The 22,022-nt window shown below is 46.9% G+C and overlaps 1 protein-coding gene across 1 annotated transcript in view; it reads right to left on the bottom strand.

Moving 5' to 3' along the window:
* The window catches only part of galnt14 (UDP-N-acetyl-alpha-D-galactosamine:polypeptide N-acetylgalactosaminyltransferase 14 (GalNAc-T14)), a 223,414-nt gene that overhangs the window by 93,783 nt on the left and 107,609 nt on the right, over positions 1 to 22,022 (bottom strand). The window contains exon 3 of the mRNA XM_072449514.1: positions 17,985 to 18,083. Within this exon, the coding sequence (XP_072305615.1) occupies positions 17,985 to 18,083 (99 nt within the window). The remainder of the gene's footprint in view (positions 1 to 17,984; positions 18,084 to 22,022) is intronic.

The raw sequence follows: 22,022 nt of genomic DNA, 5'->3' as shown, positions 1-22,022 counted from the left end.
CTCCTTTCTTCACCTCTTGCTCTCCTCCTCTCTCTCCTCCTCTGCCTCTCTCTCCTCCTCTCCCTCTTCCTCTCCTCCTCTCTCTCCTGATCTCTCTCCTCCTCTTCTTCTCCCTCTCCCTCCTCTCCCTCTTCCTCCTTTCCTTCTTCCTCTCCCTCCTTTTCTCTCTTTCTCCTCTTCAGCTCAAATGCCTCTGACACCTCTGCACTTTTCTCACACCATTACATTTCTGCTCTCCGCCATTTTACCCACTCTCCTCCTCTCTCCTTCACCTCCTCTTCTCTCCTCATCCCCTCTCCTCCTCTCTCCTTCACCACCTCTTCTCTCCTCATCCCCTCTCCTCCTCTCTCCTTCACCTCCTCTTCTCTCCTCATCCACTCTCCTGTCTCTTTCACCTCCTCTTCTCTCCCCATCCCCTCTCCTCCTCTCTCCTTCACCACCTCTTCTCTCCTCATCCCCTCTCCTCCTCTCTCCTTCACCTCCTCTTCTCTCCTCATCCACTCTCCTCCTCTCTCCTTCACCTCCTCTTCTCTCCTCATCCACTCTCCTGTCTCTTTCACCTCCTCTTCTCTCCCCATCCCCTCTCCTCCTCTCTCCTTCACCACCTCTTCTCTCCTCATCCCCTCTCCTCCTCTCTCCTTCACCTCCTCTTCTCTCCTCATCCACTCTCCTCCTCTCTCCTTCACCTCCTCTTCTCTCCTCATCCACTCTCCTCTCTCCTTCACCTCCTCTTCTCTCCCCATCCCCTCTCCTCCTCTCTCCTTCACCTCCTCCTCTCTCCTCCTCCTCTCTCCTCCTCCTCTCTCCTTACCCTCCTCCTCTCTCCTTACCCTCCTCCTCTCTCCTCCTCCTCTCTCCTTCACCTTCACCTCCCCCTCTCTCCTCCTCCTCTCTCCTTCACCTTCTCCTCGCTCCTCCTCCTCTCTCCTTCACCTCCTCCGCTCTCCTTCCCCTCCTCCTCTCTCCTTACCCTCCTCCTCTCTCCTTACCCTCCTCCTCTCTCCTCCTTCTCTCTCCTTCACCTTCACCTCCCCCTCTCTCCTCCTCCTCTCACCTCCTCCTCTCTCCTTCCCCTCCTCCTCTCTCCTCCTCCTTCACCTCCTCCTCCTCTCTCCTTCCCCTCCTCCTCTCTCCTCCTCCTCTCTCCTTCACCTCCCCCTCTCTCCTCCTCCTTCACCTCCTCCCCTCTCCTTCACCTCCTCTTCGCTCTCACACTCTTCTTTACACAAACCGACTTGAGTTGTAAAAACAAATCCAATAAAAACATAAACCCACAGACACAGAAACTCACCAGCTCCAAACAAATATCCTCTGAATACTGTACTATCCTCTGAATACTGTACTATCCTCTGAATACTGTCCTATCCTCTGAACACTGTACTATCCTCTGAATACTGTACTATCCTCTGAATGCTTTACTATCCTCTGAATGCTTTACTATCCTCTGAATATTGTACTATCCTCTGAATACTGTACTATCCTCTGACTACTGTACTATCCTCTGAATACTGTACTATCCTCTGAATACTGTACTATCCTCTGACTACTGTACTATCCTCTGAATACTGTACTATCCTCTGAATACTGTACTATCCTCTGAATGCTTTACTATCCTCTGAATACTGGACTATCCTCTGGATACTGTACTATCCTCTGAATACTGTACTATCCTCTGAATACTGTACTATCCTCTGAATGCTTTACTATCCTCTGAATACTGGACTATCCTCTGAATACTGTACTATCCTCTGAATACTGTACTATCCTCTGAACACTGTACTATCCTCTGAATACTGTCCTATCCTCTGAACACTGTACTATCCTCTGAATACTGTACTATCCTCTGAATGCTTTACTATCCTCTGAATACTGGACTATCCTCTGAATGCTTTACTATCCTCTGAATACTGTACTATCCTCTGAATACTGGACTATCCTCTGAATACTGTACTATCCTCTGAACACTGTAGTATCCTCTGAATACTGTACTATCCTCTGAATATTGTACTATCCTCTGAATACTGGACTATCCTCTGAATGCTTTACTATCCTCTGAATACTGGACTATCCTCTGAATACTGTACTATCCTCTGAATACTGTACTATCCTCTGAATACTGTACTATTCTCTGAATACTGTACTATCCTCTGAATACTGGACTATCCTCTGAATACTGTACTATCCTCTGAATGCTTTACCATCCTCTGAATGCTTTACTATCCTCTGAATGCTTTACTATCCTCTGAATATTGTACTATCCTCTGAATACTGTACTATCCTCTGACTACTGTACTATCCTCTGAATACTGTACTATCCTCTGAATACTGTACTATCCTCTGACTACTGTACTATCCTCTGAATACTGTACTATCCTCTGAATACTGTACTATCCTCTGAATGCTTTACTATCCTCTGAATACTGGACTATCCTCTGGATACTGTACTATCCTCTGAATACTGTACTATCCTCTGAATACTGTACTATCCTCTGAATGCTTTACTATCCTCTGAATACTGGACTATCCTCTGAATACTGTACTATCCTCTGAATACTGTACTATCCTCTGAACACTGTACTATCCTCTGAATACTGTCCTATCCTCTGAACACTGTACTATCCTCTGAATACTGTACTATCCTCTGAATGCTTTACTATCCTCTGAATACTGGACTATCCTCTGAATGCTTTACTATCCTCTGAATACTGTACTATCCTCTGAATACTGGACTATCCTCTGAATACTGTACTATCCTCTGAACACTGTAGTATCCTCTGAATACTGTACTATCCTCTGAATATTGTACTATCCTCTGAATACTGGACTATCCTCTGAATGCTTTACTATCCTCTGAATACTGGACTATCCTCTGAATACTGTACTATCCTCTGAATACTGTACTATCCTCTGAATACTGGACTATCCTCTGAATACTGTACTATCCTCTGAATACTGTACTATCCTCTGAATACTGTACTATCCTCTGAATACTGTACTATCCTCTGAATACTGTACTATCCTCTGACTACTGTACTATCCTCTGAATGCTTTACCATCCTCTGAATGCTTTACTATCCTCTGAATACTGTACTATCCTCTGAACACTGTACTATCCTCTGAATACTGTACTATCCTCTGAATACTGTACTATCCTCTGAATATTGTACTATCCTCTGAATGCTTGACTATCCTCTGAATACTGGACTATCCTCTGAATGCTTTACTATCCTCTGAATACTGGACTATCCTCTGAATACTGTACTATCCTCTGAATACTGTACTATCCTCTGAATACTGTACTATCCTCTGAATACTGGACTATCCTCTGAATGCTTTACTGTCCTCTGAATACTCTACTATCCTCTGAATACTGTACTATCCTCTGAATACTGTACTATTCTCTGAATACTGTACTATCCTCTGAATACTGGACCATCCTCTGAATACTGTACTATCCTCTGAATACTGGACTATCCTCTGAATACTGTACTATCCTCTGAATACTGTACTATCCTCTGAATACTGTACTATCCTCTGAATGCTTTACTATCCTCTGAATGCTTTACTATCCTCTGAATACTGTACTATCCTCTGAATACTGTACTATCCTCTGAATACTGTACTATCCTCTGAATACTGTTTTATCCTCTGAATGCTTTACTATCCTCTGAATACTGGACTATCCTCTGAATACTGGACTATCCTCTGAATACTGGACTATCCTCTGAATACTGTACTATCCTCTGAATGCTTTACTATCCTCTGAATGCTTTACTATCCTCTGAATACTGTACTATCCTCTGAATACTGTACTATCCTCTGAATGCTTTACTATCCTCTGAATACTGTACTATCCTCTGAATACTGTACTATCCTCTGAATATTGTACTATCCTCTGAATACTGTACTATCCTCTGAATACTGTGTCTAACCCTCTGCTTCCGAAGAGTGCACACGCTTTTTTGCTCGCTCCGCTTGCTATCCCTGCTTTCCTTATTTATTTTGCTTTTTAATCAGTTTTTGTCTTCCTAACATTTTTGCTTTAGACTTTTTCAAGTAAACCAAGGATTTTAAGAACATTTTTCCAGTTTTAACGACATTTCTGACGCCAGCGACATGTCCGTGAGAAGAAGGGAGAAAGACTGTGAACGCTGTCGGAAATATCAACAAGAAATTAATGAGCTGAAAACACGGATATTTGTTTTGGAATCTGAAAAAGTTCTTCACGATACCATTCCTGTGTCAACTGACGGTAAGAAGAGCATACTTTTTACAAGAAAAACTGCTACTTTCAACCTAAACCGCAGTGACTCTGTGTCGTTTCCAAAACTGTCTAAAAACCAGAAAGACCAGGCTGTTTCTTGGAACAAACTTGGAGCAAAGCCTAAACGATACAAAGATAACGTGAAGTCGCCTAAAATACAGCTCACCAACAGATTTTTACCACTTTCAGAGATGGAATTAAATGATAAAAGGAAAGATGACGTGGCCAAAATACAGCGAGGAGGATCTGTGCCAGGAGCCAAGGTCACGCAGATTGTTTTAGTTGGGGACGGCGCGATAAGTCACTTGACGCATGAAAAGATAAACACACATTCTTTTCCAAGCGCCACTGTTTCTGAGATAACGTCACTCCTTCCAAATATTATGGCTAAGCATGGAGGAGCTAAGCAGCTGATTGTGCACGTGGGTGCAGTGGACATGCGGCGGGAACAGACTGAAGTTTTGAAAAAAGACTTCTTGAAGTTATTCGACGTGCTTGATAAAATGGAAATCAAAACATTCATAAGTGGACCTCTTCCAAACATCGACAGGAGGATAAACAAGTTTAGCCGGCTTCTTTAGCTGAACACATGGCTGTCCAAAGAGTGTTCCCCGAGAGGACTACACTACATTGAGAACTTCTATCTATTCTGGAAACGAGAGGACCTGTTTAAGAGAAATGGCCCCCACCTATGCAGAGGTGGAGTGAGGGTGCTGACAGAGAACCTGCTCCACGCTCTGAGGCATTGGACTGGGCCTGGACAGGGTCCTGAGCAGATAGTTAGAGAAGAGAGGAATGAGAGAAGAATTCCTGCTCCATCAGCCAGAGACCGAGCCAATGTTTCAACATCAAAAGCACCACAACCTCAGCCTCCACCAAAGGATTCATCAGCAGCTGCTCCACCACCACCAGCAAAGGATTCAGCTCCAGCTGCTCCACATTCACCTCCACCGCCTCCAGCAAAGGAACAATCTTCAAAGGCCTTGGACCCATCTGTGACAAGCCCAACAACATCCCTGTCATCGCCCCTGCCTTCACACCAGCCCTGGGTTCCCCCTGCAACATCTACTCCCACTAAAGATTCATCATTCTCCTTCTCATCTCCACTCTCACCCATGGGCCTTCCCAGCCATTTTGAAAGTCTGATCAAATCAGGTATTAAGATGGCTCCACTCACGCCCAATATAGCAAGGGCTATGTCAGTACCGACTGCACCAACAAAAGCCCCACCATCCATCCCCCCTCGCCTCTCACCTGGTCCCAAACTCTCCTTGGCTACAAAAGCCCCACCACCCATCCAACCTCGCCTTTCACCTGGTATCTCCCATAGCTAGGATGCACTGGGTCTCAGCGTTGCCGGGACTTATTGTCACATTAAAAATCAAACCAACCCGGGGCCCTATGTAAAAAGAGCCCCCCCTAGTGCTATTTCTTTAGTCACATCATCACAGAGATGGAAAAACAAAATGCGAGTCAGGCCCAATCTGAGAAATGTGATTCATATTCCCTGTGAAAAGATAAAGCCCAGTCTCACTGAAACTAGTCTGAAACTTGCTGTGCTAAATGTCAGATCCTTATGTAACAAATCTCTCTTAATTAATAATTTTATTTCTTCTTATAATCTTGATTTTATGTTTTTAACTGAAACATGGCTTGACAAAAACACAGGAAATGTAGTTCTGATAGAATCTGCTCCACCCAACTTTAAGTTTGAATCTGAAACCCGAGAAAACAAAAAAGGGGGTGGAGTCTGTGCTGTCTTTAGAGATGAAATAATTACCCGCAGGTTGTCTTTTGGGGTGTTTTCATCATTTGAGTATGTATCCTTTAAAATGGAGCTAAAACGGTCTCCATCCATTCTCTTCATTGTTTTATACAAGCCTCCCCAGCACTGCCAAAGTTTTATTGATGATTTTACTGAGATGCTTTCAGTCATATGCACAGACTTTGATGGTTTGGTCATTACAGGTGATTTCAATGTGCATGTTGATAATATTTGTGACAGAAACGCTAAAGAGCTTGATGCTGTCCTTGAAACCTTCAGTCTTACTCAGCATGTGAGAGGCCCCACCCACAGCAAAGGACACACTCTAGATCTCATAATTACAAAGGGGGTAAATATTTCAAATGTTAATGTGATCGATGTTGCTCTGTCTGATCATTTCTGTGTCTTCTTTGACCTGTCTGTTTCTCCCAAACCTCCGGTTGGTCCTGCAGCTGTTCAGAGGCTGGTCCTGCTGTTGTTCAGAGGCTGGTCCTGCAGTTGTTCAGAGGAGACACATAAATGATTGACAGGTGCACTGTTTATGGAAATGATAAACTTTGAAAATGTCTCATGTTCTAATGTAAATGATTTGTTGAACTCTGTTACATCTAGTATTTTGAATGTTCTGGACACCATCGCCCCTATAATGGCTAAAATGGTTAAAAATAAGCAGAAGGCGGCGTGGAGAAATGATGATTCGGTCAGGGCACAGAAAAGGGAGTGCCGCAGGGCCGAACGGAAATGGCGCAAGTCAAAGCTCCAGGTTCAAAAAGAGATTTACAAAGAAAAGCTGAACATGTACAACCTAATCTTATGTAGAACTAGGGAAAGATATTTTTCTGAAATAATTGGAAGCTGCAGTAACAACTCGCGTGTCCTGTTTGCCACAGTAAACAGATTAACAAACCCTCCAGCTCAGCTGCCGTTAGAACTCATTTCCACATCCAAGTGTAATGAGTTTGCATTATTCTTTAATGACAAAGTTCAGGGCATTAAAAATGCTATAAATCCCACAATGCAAAAAATTACCCTAAAACCACCAAGACACTTAGAGCTAACTCACTTTGCACCAGTAACTGACAAAACTGTCCATGAGATCATCATCAGTCTGAGTTCATCTACATGCTGCCTTGATGTGTTACCCACCAGATTTCTAAAGTCTGTGCTGAACAGTTTGTTAGCACCATTCACTCACATAGTTAACATGTCGCTTCAATCTGGAACATTCCCAATGTCTTTGAAAACTGCGGTCATAAAGCCTCTCCTAAAGAAGAGCAGTCTTGATGCCGCCGTACTGAGTCATTACCGGCCCATCTCTAATCTGCCATTTTGGGGCAAAGTCCTTGAAAAGGTTGTTTACCAACAGCTCACAGATTTCCTCTTAATAAACAACTCATTTGATGTTTTTCAGTCAGGTTTTAGACCTCATCACAGCACTGAGACTGCTCTTGTCAAGGTGACAAATGACATCCGCCTGAACACTGACACGGGCAAAGCCTCAGTCTTAATTCTGTTAGATCTGAGTGCTGCTTTTGACACTGTCGATCATGGGATCCTCTTACAGAGACTAGAGGACTGGGTGGGCATCACTGGCACTGCCCTAAACTGGTTAAGGTCCTATCTGGAAGACAGGAAGTACTTTGTTGAAATTGGTAGCAGTGTCTCAGACCACATGACCCTGACCTGTGGAGTGCCCCAAGGGTCAGTCCTGGGTCCCCTTCTGTTCAACCTCTACATGCTGCCGTTGGGTCAGTTGATACGCAGTGAAAATGTGTCCTATCACAATGATGCAGACGACACTCAGATCTATGTTTCACTATCGGCAGGTCTATGGACCAGTAGATTCACTCTGTCACTGCATCCAACAGATCAGTTTGTGGAGGCAAAACAACTTTCTCCAGCTGAACTCAGACAAGACTGAAATAATCGTTTTTGGCCACAGAAACAAAGAGAAAGTGTTAGCGGTCACCTCCAGAGTCTCGCTCTAAAACCTACAAACCAAATTAGAAATCTGGGGGTAATAATGGACTCAGACTTGAACTTTAATAGCCACGTCAAATCAATAACATCAGCAGCTTTTTACCATCTAAAAAACATTGCCAAAATCAAAAATATAGTGTCAAAACCAGATTTAGAGAGACTTATCCATGCGTTTGTCTCCAGTAGATTAGACTACTGTAACGGCCTGCTCACTGGTCTCTCCAAACGAGCTGTAAAACAGCTGCAGTACATCCAGAACGCTGCTGCTCGGGTCCTGACCAGAACCAGGAAGTATGATCACATTAGTCCTGTTCTCAGGTCTCTGCACTGCCCCCTGTGGCTCAGAGAATAGACTTTAAAGCAGCTCTGCTTGTGTACAAGTCTCTCCATGGCCTAGCACCAAAGTACATCTTGGATATGTTAGTGCCATATGAACCATCTCGGACTCTGTGGACCTCAGGGACCGGCCTCTTGCTGGTGCCCAGAGTCAGGACAAAACATGGGGAATCTGTGTTTCAGTTTTATGCAGCTAAAATCTGGAACAGTCTTCCTGAAGATGTGAGACAGGCTTCTACTCTGACAATGTTCAAATCTAAGCTAAAGACAGCTTTGTTTAGCTGCGCATATGACTGAAAGGATTTTTTCTTTGCACTCTTCTCTTTTGTTTGTGATTTTATTAGTTTAGAAAATCAGTTGGATTGATAATTTTTAATTTAGTTAATTTTATTGTATTTCTGTAATTTCTTTGTGATTTGAATGCATTTTTCCTGCTGTGTGAAGCACTTTGAATTGCCTTGTGTATGAAATGTGCTCTACAAATAAACTTGCCTTGCCTATCCTCTGAATACTGTACTATCCTCTGAATACTGTACTATCCTCTGAATACTGGACTATCCTCTGAATACTGTACTATCTTCTGAATGCTTTACTATCCTCTGAATGCTTTACTATCCTCTGAATACTGTACTATCCTCTGAATACTGTACTATCCTCTGAATACTGTACTATCCTCTGAACACTGTACTATCCTCTGAATACTGTACTATCCTGTGAATACTGTACTATCCTCTGAATACTGTACTATCCTCTGAATACTGTACTATCCTGTGAATGCTTTACTATCCTCTGAATGCTTTACTATCCTCTGAATACTGGACTATCCTCTGCTTCTGAATACTTTACTATCAACATTTTTTATACTTTACTTCTCCTGTGTCTGTTGATGAACTCTCTCCAGATGAACTCTCTTCAGATGAACTCTCTCCAGATGAACTCTCGCCAGATGAACTCTCTTCAGATGAACTCTCTCCAGATGAATTCTCTCCAGATGAACTCTCTTCAGATGAACTCTCTCCAGATGAACTCTCTCCAGATGAACTCTCTTCAGATGAACTCTCTCCAGATGAACTCTCTTCAGATGAACTCTCTCCAGATGAATTCTCTTCAGATGAACTCTCTCCAGATGAATTCTCTCCAGATGAACTCTTTCCAGATGAACTCTCTCCAGATGAATTCTCTCCAGATGAACTCTCTTCAGATGAAATCTCTCCAGATGAAATCTCTCCAGATGAACTCTCTCCAGATGAATTCTCTCCAGATGAACTCTCTCCAGATGAACTCTCTTCAGATGAAATCTCCAGATGAACTCTCTTCAGATGAAATCTCTCCAGATTAACTCTCTTCAGATGAACTCTCTCCAGATGAACTCTCTCCAGATGAACTCTCTCCAGATGAACTCTCTCCAGATGAACTCTCTTCATGGCAGTAGCATTTTTTTGCAGTATTTAATATTTAATAAATTAGAAAGAAAAAGTGACATTTTAAGGTTCCAGAGGGACAGAGGGAGGACACAATGTGAGACAAAGGTCTGGACAAGGTCTGGACAAAGGTCTGGACAAAGGTCTGGACATCCGGGTCTGAACCAGGACTAACCCGTTCTCAAACACGGTCTAAATTAGACAAGGACCAAACCAGACCAAACCAGACCAAACCAGTAAACAATATTTTTTTTGTTTTGTTCTAATATTTATAAAATGAGTTATGGGCCGGATTATATCGCTTGGAGGGCCTGGTTTGGCCCCCGGGCCTGATGTTGAATAGCATATCACCATGGCAACCACAGAATGTACTTGAAGTCTGAGCTAATGCTGGAGGCGACGCAGGCTAAAGCCTGAAGAGGACTGACCCATGAGGAGAAACTTAAATTCAATGAAATGAAATGAAATAAAATGGCACAAAACAGAAAATATTAGATTTAGTTCTGAAAAATGTTTCCAAAACTGCTTCTGCTCCAGCAGCGCTTTCTCCTTTTCTTTTCACTTTTCCCCAACTACAATTTCATCACTGCCCCACACACAGGCAATCAATCACTCCACCTCCCCCTCTCCACCTCCCCCTCTCCACCTCTACATCACTCCATCTCCCCCTCTCCCTCGTTTCATCCATTTTCTGCCCCGTTCCCGTTCCTCTCTTGCTCTCTATTCTCTCTCTCTCCCTCTCTCTCTCTCTCTTCTCTCTCTCCCTCTTTTCTCTCTCCCTCTTTTCTCTCTCACTCTCTTCTCTCTCTCTCTGAGCCTCTGCACAAACCTCAGACCCTCCCGTGAGAGGGCGGAGTCTGTACTCACTGAGCCTCTGTACAAACCTCAGACCCTCCCGTGAGAGGGCGGAGTCTGTACTCACTGAGCCTCTGCACAAACCTCAGACCCTCCCATGAGAGGGCGGAGTCTGTACTCACTGAGCCACAAACACTTTTAAACTGTCAGAGAAATGGGCTCAAATGTTCCTCCATTTTGTGTCATTATCGTGTCATTGTCCGTTTAAAACTGTCTTTGTGTCTGAAGACCAGGACCAGGACCAGGACCAGGACCAGGACCAGGACCAGGACCAGGACCAGGACCAGCACCAGCACCAGCACCAGGACCAGGACCAGGACCAGGACCAGGACCAGGACCAGCACCAGCACCAGCACCAGCACCAGCACCAGGACCAGGACCAGCACCAGGATCAAGACCAGGGCCAGGGCCTGGTTCAATCCTGGTCCAGTCCTGGTTTAGACCTGGTTCAGATCTGGTTTAGACCTGGTTTAGACCTGGTTTAGACCTTGTTTAGGGCCTGGTTTAGACCTGGTTTAGGGCCTGGTTTAGACCTGGTTTAGGGCCTGGTTTAGACCTGGTTTAGGGCCTGGTTTAGACCTGGTTTAGGGCCTGGTTTAGACCTGGTTTAGACCTGGTTTAGGACCTGCTCATCAGATCTGATTGCAGCGCTCTGATTGGACATTATGTGTGAGTCTTTAAGACTTGATCAGCTCGTTTCTTTAGGTTCTGGAGAACGTCTGATTAGAGTTTCAGAAGAGCCACGATAACCACTGTGTCAGCAAACACGAGGCAGAGGAGCAGAGAGGAGGAGCAGAGAGGAGGAGCAGAAGAAGAGAGGAGACGAGAGGAGGAGCAGAAGAAGAGAGGAGACGAGAGGAGGAGCAGAAGAAGACGAGAGGAGGAGCAGAAGAGGAGCAGAGAGGAGGAGCAGAAGAGGAGCAGAGAGGAGGAGCAGAAGAGGAGCAGTGGGTCAAATGCAGAATACTACATGATGTGTTGATGTAAAAAAAGCAGGAGAGACTCGTGTGAAACCGGCTCATTTGTTTCTGCTGCTCTAGAACCTTCAGTGACGGTGCCCCGGAGCTTTCGGTGACGCTGCTCTAGAACCTCCTGTGACGCTGCTCTACAACCTTCACGCTGCTCCAGAACCTTCAGGGGCGCTGCTCTAGAACCTTCAGGGACACTGCTCTAGAACCGCCAGTGACGCAGCTCCAGAACCTCCAGCGACGCAGCTCTAGAACCCCCTGTGACGCTGCCCCAGAACCCCCTGTGACGCTGCTCTAGAGCCTTCGGGGCGCTGCTCTAGAACCTTCAGGGGCGCTGCTCTAGAACCGCCAGTGACACAGCTCTAGAACCTTCTGTGACGCCGCTCTACAACCCTCACGCTGCTCTAGAACCGCCAGTGACGCAGCTCTAGAACCCCCAGCGGCGCAGCTCTGGAACCCCCTGTGACGCTGCTCTAGAACCGTCAGTGACACAGCTCTAGAACCTTCTGTGACGCCGCTCTACAACCCTCACGCTGCTCTAGAACCGCCAGTGACGCAGCTCTAGAACCCCCAGCGGCGCAGCTCTGGAACCCCCTGTGACGCTGCTCTAGAACCGTCAGTGGCACAGCTCTAGAACCTCCTGTGACGCTGCTCTACAACCTTCACGCAGCTCTAGAACCTCCTGTGATGCTGCTCTACAGCCTTCACACTGCTCTAGAAACTCCTGTGACGTAGCTCTACAACCTTCACGCTGCTCTAGAACCTTAACTGATTCTGCTCTAGAGCCTTCAGTGACGATGCCCTGGAACCTTCAGTTGCGCTGCTCTAGAACCTTTGGGATGCAGCTCTAGAACCTCCTGTGACGCCGCTCTAGAACCTCCAGTGACGCAGCTCTAAACCTCCTGTGACGCTGCTCTACAACCTTCAAGCTGCTCTAGAACCTTCGGGGACGCTCCTCTAGAACCTTCAGTTAAACAGCTCTAGAAACTCCTGTGACGCAGCTCTGGAACCTTCAGTGATGCTGCTCTAGAACCTCCAGTGACGCAGCTCTAAACCTCCTGTGACGCTGCTCTACAACCTTCAAGCTGCTCTAGAACCTTCGGGGACGCTCCTCTAGAACCTTCAGTTAAACAGCTCTAGAAACTCCTGTGACGCAGCTCTGGAACCTTCAGTGATGCTGCTCTAGAACTTTCAGTGATGCTGCTCTAGAACCTCCTGTGATGCTGCTCTAGAACATCCTGTGACGCCGCTCTAGAACCTTCAGTGACGCCGCTCTAGAACCTTCAGTGGCGCCGCTCTTTTCCTTTTGGACACTTTTGGACGGAAGCTCGTCCATAACTCTGAGGAGGCTGGTTTGGCAGAAGCGTGTGATGGAGCAAAGAGCTGATTCAGGCTCTAGAGGAAGCGTCTGACACAGAGACTGCTGATGGAGCAGGAAGTACCGCCGAGTTGTTGTTGACATTAGCAACATTAGCGTCGCAGAGCATTAGAAGTGCAGAGGCTCAGAGGCAGGAGCAGTTCATGGACAGCAGTAGAACCTGAAGCTACAATAGTACAAGAGTGGACAGTAGAGCGCAACTAAACAGAAAACAACACAAGTACTAACAATATTTATATATATAACTTATATATATATATATATATATATATATATATATATATATATATAACATATATAACTTACTCCAAACGCTCAGACATGTTGATCATTAAACTCAGATAAACTCAGGGTTTTGAGGCTGTTCCAGTGTAAACAATATAGACCCTTTGTGACCCCGTGACGTCACACACTCTACCGCCATCTTCATGTTCACTGTGGGCTGTTTCCTCTTCTGTCACGCCCCCACTGTGGGCTGTTTCCTCTTCTGTCACGCCCCCACTGTGGGCTGTTTCCTCTTCTGTCACGCCCCCCAAAGACCCCGTGTGTCCAGGAATGTGGTCATGTGGTCAGGAGGGACCAGTGAACTCACAGAGGTCACTCCATACTGAGCTGTTTGGTTCATTTCGTTAGCAGCTAATGCTAATGCTAATGCAAGTTTACATATTATTGGATGGCTATGCAAATAAACGTTAGCCTCATGTCCAACTGTCCGGGTGTTATATTTTAGAATCAGACACAAAGTCTGTGGTGCTGAAAGCTTTGAGGGTGTGTCTGGTGCAGAGGGCGTGTCTAGTGAAGAGGGCGTGTCCGGTGCAGTTGGCGTGTCCATTGCAGTGGGCGTGTCCGTTGCAGTGGGCGTGTCCGTTGCAGTGGGCGTGTGGACGAGGAGGAGCAGATGGAAATGTCCACCAAAGTTTGTAAGTCACTGAATGGGAGAGTTAGCGTTAGCCTCAGAGTTAGCGTTAGCCCCAGAGTCAGCGTTAGCCCTAGAGTCAGCGTTAGCCCCAGCGTTAGCCTTAGCCCCAGAGTTAGCATTAGCCCCAGAGTTAGCGTTAGCCTTAGAGTTAGCCTACGTGTAAAAGTGTTTCGTGTCGATCGTTAGCGTTAGCAAAATTAGCACACAACATACTTGACTCGTCTGCTCACGTGACGAACCTACGAACACAAATGTCTAAAACCGGCTCCACTCACGATGTAAAACTCATCGATGGTGAAGTGTGAACACTCCGTCGACCTTCAGAGTTCAGCGTTTCAAACTCATTTGCCGGCGAGAGAACGGCGTTTATGGAGAAATAAGGCGTTTAAATTGCGGCTCGGCGAAGCGGCTGCGGCTTTAATCAGCTCGATGCGCCGGACAAAAGCCAGTTCCAGATTCTGACGGCGTTTTGAGCGACGCTTTGGGCCGATGTCGATATTTAATCAGGTGCAGATCGGAGCATTGATCCGTCTGCGGAGCCGGAGATAAGCAGCAGCTGGAGCGGCCGAGCGGCGCGTTCAGGGACACTGCGGCGCTGCTCCGGGGCCCGCGGGGGAGACGCCGCAAGCACGGGGGCATTGTGGGTACGTGTGAGTGTGGTGAAGGGTTAACGAGGAAGGAGAGCATTAAGCAAAACTAACGATGACTTTGATCATGATGAAGATTTCAAGTGACCGGACGAGTTAGAGAAAAGAGAGAGAGACTGGGAGAAAGAGAGAGAGACTGGGAGAGGGAGAGACTGGGAGAGAGAGAGACTGGGAGAGGGAGAGACTGGGAGAGAGAGAGAGAGAGACTGGGAGAGAGAGAGAGAGAGAGAGAGAGAGACTGGGAGAGGGAAAGACTGGGAGAGAGAGAGACTGGGAGAGGGAGAGACTGGGAGAGAGAGAGAGAGAGACTGGGAGAGAGAGAGAGAGACTGGGAGAGGGAAAGACTGGGAGAGAGAGAGACTGGGAGAGGGAGAGACTGGGAGAGAGAGAGAGAGAGAGAGACTGGGAGAGGGAGAGACTGGGAGAGAGAGAGAGAGAGAGACTGGGAGAGGGAGAGACTGGGAGAGAGAGAGAGAGAGAGACTGGGAGAGAGAGAGAGAGAGAGAGACTGGGAGAGAGAGAGAGAGAGAGAGAGAGACTGGGAGAGGGAGAGACTGGGAGAGGGAGAGAGAGAGACTGGGAGAGGGAGAGACTGGGAGAGAGAGAGGGAGAGACTGGGAGAGAGAGAGACTGGGAGAAAGGAGAGAGAGAGAGACTGGGAGAGGGAGAGACTGGGAGAGAGAGAGGGAGAGACTGGGAGAGGGAGATAGAGACTGGGAGAAAGGAGAGAGAGACTGGGAGAAAGGAGAGAGAGAGACTGGGAGAGGGAGAGAGAGCCTAGGAGAAAGGAGAGAGAGACTGGGAGACAGAGAGACTGAGAGAGGGAGAGACTGGGAGAGAGAGAGGGAGAGACTGGGAGAGAGAGAGACTGGGAGAAAGGAGAAAGAGAGACTGGGAGAAAGGAGAGAGAGAGAGAGAGACTGGGAGAGGGAGAGACTGGGAGAGAGAGAGAGAGACTGGGAGAAAGGAGAGAGAGATTGGGAGAGTGAGAGACTGGGAGAGAGAGAGAGAGAGACTGGGAGAAAGGAGAGAGAGAGACTGGGAGAGGGAGAGAGAGACTGGGAGAAAGGAGAGAGAGAGACTGGGAGAAAGGAGAGAGAAAGACTGGGAGAAAGGAGAGAGAGAGACTGGGAGAGGGAGATAGAGACTGGGAGAAAGGAGAGAGGGAGACTGGGAGAAAGGAGAGAGAGATACTGGGAGAAAAGAGAGAGAGACTGGGAGAAAGGAGAGAGACTGGGAGAAAGGAGAGAGACTGGGAGAAAATAGAGAGAGACTGGGAGAGGGAGAGAGAGCCTAGGAGAAAGGAGAGAGAGACTGGGAGACAGAGAGACTGGGAGAGGGAGAGACTGGGAGAGAGAGAGGGAGAGACTGGGAGAGAGAGAGACTGGGAGAAAGGAGAAAGAGAGACTGGGAGAAAGGAGAGAGAGAGAGAGAGAGACTGGGAGAAAGGAGAGAGAGAGAGAGGGAGAGACTGGGAGAGAGAGAGACTGGGAGAAAGGAGAAAGAGAGACTGGGAGAAAGGAGAGAGAGAGAAAGAGACTGGGAGAGAGAGAGAGAGAGAGAGACTGGGAGAAAGGAGAGAGAGAGACTGGGAGAGGGAGAGAGAGAGACTGGGAGAAAGGAGAGAAAGAGACTGGGAGAGGGAGATAGAGACTGGGAGAAAGGAGAGAGGGAGACTGGGAGAAAGGAGAGAGAGATACTGGGAGAAAAGAGAGAGAGACTGGGAGAAAGGAGAGAGACTGGGAGAGGGAGAGAGAGACTGGGAGAAAGGAGAGAGAGAGACTGGGAGAAAGGAGAGAGAGAGACTGGGAGAAAAGGGAGAGAGACTGGGAGAGGGAGAGAGAGACTGGGAGAAAGAAGAGGGAGACTGGGAGAGGGAGATAGAGACTGGGAGAAAGGAGAGAGAGACTGGGAGAAAGGAGAGAGACTGGGAGAGGGAGAGAGAGACTGGGAGAAAGGAGAGAGGGAGACTGGGAGAAAGGAGAGAGAGATACTGGGAGAAAAGAGAGAGAGACTGGGAGAAAGGAGAGAGACTGGGAGAGGGAGAGAGAGACTGGGAGAAAGGAGAGAGAGAGACTGGGAGAAAGGAGAGAGAGAGACTGGGAGAAAAGGGAGAGAGACTGGGAGAGGGAGAGAGAGACTGGGAGAAAGAAGAGGGAGACTGGGAGAGGGAGATAGAGACTGGGAGAAAGGAGAGAGAGACTGGGAGAAAGGAGAGAGACTGGGAGAGGGAGAGAGAGACTGGGAGAAAGGAGAGAGAGAGACTGGGAGAAAGGAGAGAGAGAGACTGGGAGAAAAGGGAGAGAGACTGGGAGAAAATAGAGAGAGACTAGGAGAACGGAGAAAGAGACTGGGAGAAAGGAGAGACTGGGAGAAAGGGAGAGTGAGAGAGAGACTGGGAGAGGGAGAGAGAGACTGGGAGAGGGAGAGAGAGACTGGGAGAGAGAGACTGGGAGAGGGAGAGAGAGACTGGGAGAGAGAGACTGGGAGAGGAAGAGAGAGACTGGGAGAGGGAGAGAGAGACTGGGAGAGTGAGAGAGACTGGGAGAAAGAAGCGAGAGAGAGACTGGGAGAAATAAGAGAGAGACTGGGAGAGGGAGAGAGACTGGGAGAAAGAAGAGAGAGAGAGACTGGGAGAAGGAGAGAGAGACTGGGAGAAGGAGAGAGAGACTGGGAGAGGGAGAATGTGTCTCTAAGTCAGATTGTGTTTTAATTGGCTCAGAGCTGTAGAGGCTCAAACCGCCAACGGGGGGAAACGTCCTTTACCACCCGCCGACAAACGACCGGAAAACAGAGAGAGAACAGGACAAGGACAGAGAGCGAGAGCGAGAGCGAGAGAGAGAGAGAGAGAGAGAGAGAGAGCGAGAGAGAGAGAGAGAGAGAGAGCGAGAGAGAGAGAGAGGGAGAGCGAGAGCGAGAGAGAGGGAGAGCGAGAGCGAGAGAGAGCGAGAGAGAGCGAGAGCGAGAGAGAGAGAGAGGGAGAGCGAGAGCGAGAGAGAGCGAGAGAGAGCAAGAGCGAGAGAGAGCGAGAGAGAGAGAGAGAGAGAGAGCGAGAGCGAGAGAGAGGGAGAGCGAGAGCGAGAGCGAGAGAGAGAGAGAGCGAGAGCGAGAGAGAGGGAGAGCGAGAGCGAGAGCGAGAGAGAGAGAGAGCGAGAGCGAGAGAGAGCGAGAGAGAGAGCGAGAGAGAGCAAGAGAGAGAGAGAGAGAGAGAGCGAGAGAGAGCGAGAGAGAGCGAGAGAGCGAGAGAGAGCGAGAGAGAGAGCGAGAGAGAGAGAGAGAGCGAGAGAGAGCGAGAGAGCGAGAGAGAGCGAGAGAGAGAGCGAGAGAGAGCGAAAGCGAGAGAGAGCGAGAGAGAGAGCGAGAGAGAGAGAGAGGTGAGGGATGTGTTTATCTGAGTACAGTGCGTAGTAAAGCGCAGCGCCCCCTCTGGACTGGTGAGGGATGTGTTTACCTGCGTACAGTGCGTAGTAAAGTGGAGCGCGCCTCGTTGTGGAAGGTGATGATGATGGAGGTGGGAGGAAGGTCAGAGTCGTAGTGAAGAGTCGAACATCTGAAAAACATAAACAAAGAAGCGGTGAGACGGGGGCAGCCATGTTGGATCGTGAGACGGGGGCGGCCATGTTGGATCGTGAGACGGGGGCGGCCATGTTGGATCGTGAGACGGGGGCGGCCATGTTGGATCGTGAGACGGGGGCGGCCATGTTGGATCGTGAGACGGGGGGCCATGTTGGATCGTGAGACGGGGCGGCCATGTTGGATCGTGAGACGGGGGCGGCCATGTTGGATCGTGAGACGGGGGCGGCCATGTTGGATCGTGAGACGTGGGCGGCCATGTTGGATCGTGAGACGTGGGCGGCCATGTTGGATCGTGCTTTAAATGTCGTTATATCAAACGTTGAATCAGTTTAGCTCGTTATGAAAGAAAGGGCGTTTTCCTGTTTGCCTGACCTTCCTCACGAAAGCATTCACTCAGCCCCACCTTATGATGTCATTAGGTGGTTCAGAAGGCATTCCACTGTGTTTTTAAAGTCCATTCACCTTCACCAGATTCATGCCACTTACTCGAATAAGTAAGACTTTCCGACGACATGAACACATAGCAGCTATTGTTTGTAGCCTCATTCACACTGCTTCGGCGTGGCCCTTGCGCCCTCTGCTGGCCGCGCTATGCGTGAATGACTTCAATAGACATTTCAAGCGGTGAAAAGATAATGTGTCCCGAAGTGTCAAAACAAGTGAAAAATGCACAAAAGTGCTCTTGAAATATAATCGTCACTTTGTGTTTGTCACAGCGAAGTTTGTTTATCAAATAATGGCTCTTCTTTTGTCTGAGCGTGTCATTTTACTGCAGCGCTGGAGCGGGGTTAATGTGCGCGTGAGAGGATAATTACACAGAAGAAAGCCTCGTTTCAGCCTCAGCATCAAAACAATGTGTGCACTAACAACGGGCTCGCAACAGGCGAAAAACAGGTGAAAAACAGGCTTGCGACAGCCTAAAAACAGGCTAGCGACAGGTGAAAAACAGGCTAACAACAGGCAAAAAACAGGCTTGCGACAGGCTACAAACAGGCTAGCGACAGGTGAAAAACAGGCTAACGACAGGGTAAAACAGGCTAGCAACAGGAGAAAAACAGCCTTAACGACAGGTGAAAAACAGGCTAAAAACAGACTAACGACAGGCAAAAAACAGGCTAAAAACAGTCCAACGACAGGCTAAAAACAGGCTTGCGACAGTTGAAAAACAGGCTGGACACAGGTGAAAAACAGGCTGGCGACAGGTGAAAAACAGGCCGGACACAGGTGAAAAACAGGCTAGCAACAGGCTAAAAACAGGCTAGCGACAGGTGAAAAACAGGTTAACGAAAGGCTAAAAACTGGCTAGCAACAGGAGAAAAACAGGCTAACGACAGGTGAAAAACAGGCTAAAAACAGACTAGCGACAGGTGAAAAACAGGCTAAAAACAGACTAACGACAGGCAAAAAAAAGGCTTGCGACAGGTGAAAAACAGGCTAAAAACAGGCCAACGACAGGTGAAAAACAGGCTAACAACAGACTAACGACAGGCGAAAAACAGGCTAACGACAGGTGAAAAACAGGCTAAAAGCAGACTAACGACAGGCAAAAAACAGGCAAAAAACAGGCCAACGACAGGCGAAAAACAGGCTTGCGACAGGTGAAAAACAGGCAAAATACAGGCCAACGACAGGTGAAAAACAGGCTTGCGACAGGTGAAAAACAGGCTAACAACAGACTAGCGACAGGCGAAAAACAGGCTAACGACAGGTGAAAAACAGGCTAAAAGCAGACTAACGACAGGCAAAAAACAGGCAAAAAACAGGCCAACGACAGGCGAAAAACAGGCTTGCGACAGGTGAAAAACAGGCAAAATACAGGCCAACGACAGGTGAAAAACAGGCTTGCGACAGGTGAAAAACAGGCTAACAACAGGCTAAAAAAAGGCTATTATTGCACACAAACCCATTTTTTTCCTTTTCCGTAGAGTTGAATCAAATGTCATTAGCTCACTGTGTTGTCGGTGTTTTGCGATGCAGCTTAGCAGGATTTTTATAAATACTTTTTACATACATACATTTATAAATATCCAAACTTATGACCCACAAATGAAGCAAATCATCATCTGTTTGAAACACGCTCCACAAACGCATCAATCTAAGTATTTTTATCGGACATGAATCTGGTATTTGGGGTTGAACACTGGCTCCACCTTCTGTTCTCAAGAGATGATTTGTTTATTTGTGCCGACGGAGAAGATGCTGAACTTTGTGCCAGTTTTTGTTTCATGTGGATAAAACCAGAGACATGAGTCATAAACATCTGCATTCTGAGCGTTTTCAAAGGTTGTTTTTGGTCATATTCTGTACATAAGATCTGCTCTGATATTAAGGATCCCCCAAGGCTTTGTTTTGGGGCCAGTCAATCGAAATCAATTTGTTTTTGTAGCGCTCGTAATCAGAACATTAGCATTAGCATTAGCCTCGAAGTCCGATTTACCATCGATGTTAATGACGCTGATGTTGTCCAAGTGCCTGAATAAAACTAGATAAAGTTAGTTTGTTACTTTATTGTCTTTATTGTAAATGTGTCTTCGCCGTTAGAGTGGAGGAAAATACAAAAGGTTTGGAAACTAAAACAACTAAATAAACCTTAAATTTAATATTATTATAGGTATATTTGGTTTATTTTTTATTAGTAGTATTGTTTGTTAAGGAAATCCTACTTTAAATGTGGTGTTTGGTTTATCCTGAAACATGGAACTGAAAAGACACGAGCGATTTCACAAAACGCTGAGGGAAACAACAAAGTCCTGAAGACGCTTTCAATGGGATCATTCGAGAGACGGAACTAAAGCAGGACTAAACCAGGACTAAACCAGGACTAAAGCAGGACTAAAGCAGGACTAAACCAGGACTAAAGCAGGACTAAAGCAGGACTAAACCAGGACTAAAGCAGGACTAAAGCAGGACTAAAGCAGGACTAAAGCAGGACTAAACCAGGACTAAACCAGGACTAAAGCAGGACTAAACCAGGACTAAACCAGGACTAAACCAGGATTAAAGCAGGTCTAAACCAGGACTAAAGCAGGACTAAACCAGGACTAAAGCAGGAGTAAACCAGGACTAAAGCAGGACTAAAACAGGATTAAAGCAGGAGTAAACCAGGACTAAAGCAGGACTAAACCAGGACTAAAGCAGGACTAAACCAGGACTAAACCAGGACTAAAGCAGGATTAAAGCAGGAGTAAACCAGGTCTAAACCAGGTCTAAAACAAAACTAAACCAGGTCTAAACCAGGTCTAAACCAGGTCTAAACCAGCTCTAAACCAGGTCTAAACCAGGACTAAAGCAGGTCTAAACCAGGTCTAAAGCAAATCTAAAGAAGGACTAAAGCAGGTCTAAACCAGGACTAAACCAGGACTAAAGCAGGTCAAAACCAGGTCTAAACCAGGTCCAAACCAGGTCTAAAACAGGACTAAGCCAGGTCTAAACCAGCTCTAAAGCAGGTCTAAAGAAGGACTAAAGCAGGTCTAAACCAGGACTAAACCAGGACTAAAGCAGGTCAAAACCAGGTCTAAACCAGGTCCAAACCAGGTCTAAAGGAGGTCTAAAGCAGTTCTAAACCAGTTCTAAACCAGGACTAAACCAGGTCTAAACCAGGTCTAAAGCAGTTCTAAACCAGTTCTAAACCAGGACTAAACCAGGTCTAAACCAGGTCTAAAGAAGGACTAAAGCAGGTCCAAACCAGGTCTAAACCAGGACTAAGCCAGGTCTAAACCAGCTCTAAAGCAGATCTAAAGAAGGACTAAAGCAGGTCTAAACCAGGACTAAACCAGGACTAAAGCAGGTCAAAACCAGGTCTAAAACAGGACTAAGCCAGGTCTAAACCAGCTCTAAAGCAGATCTAAAGAAGGACTAAAGCAGGTCTAAACCAGGACTAAACCAGGACTAAAGCAGGTCAAAACCAGGTCTA

The sequence above is a fragment of the Eucyclogobius newberryi genome, unplaced genomic scaffold (assembly GCF_026437365.1).
Source record: "Eucyclogobius newberryi isolate DKJ021-1_F unplaced genomic scaffold, fEucNew1.0.hap1 SCAF_1, whole genome shotgun sequence".
NCBI classification, from domain to species: Eukaryota; Metazoa; Chordata; class Actinopteri; order Gobiiformes; family Gobiidae; genus Eucyclogobius; species Eucyclogobius newberryi.
The sequence above is the reverse complement of the archived record's forward strand: the minus strand, read 5'-3'. Positions and strand labels throughout refer to the sequence as shown.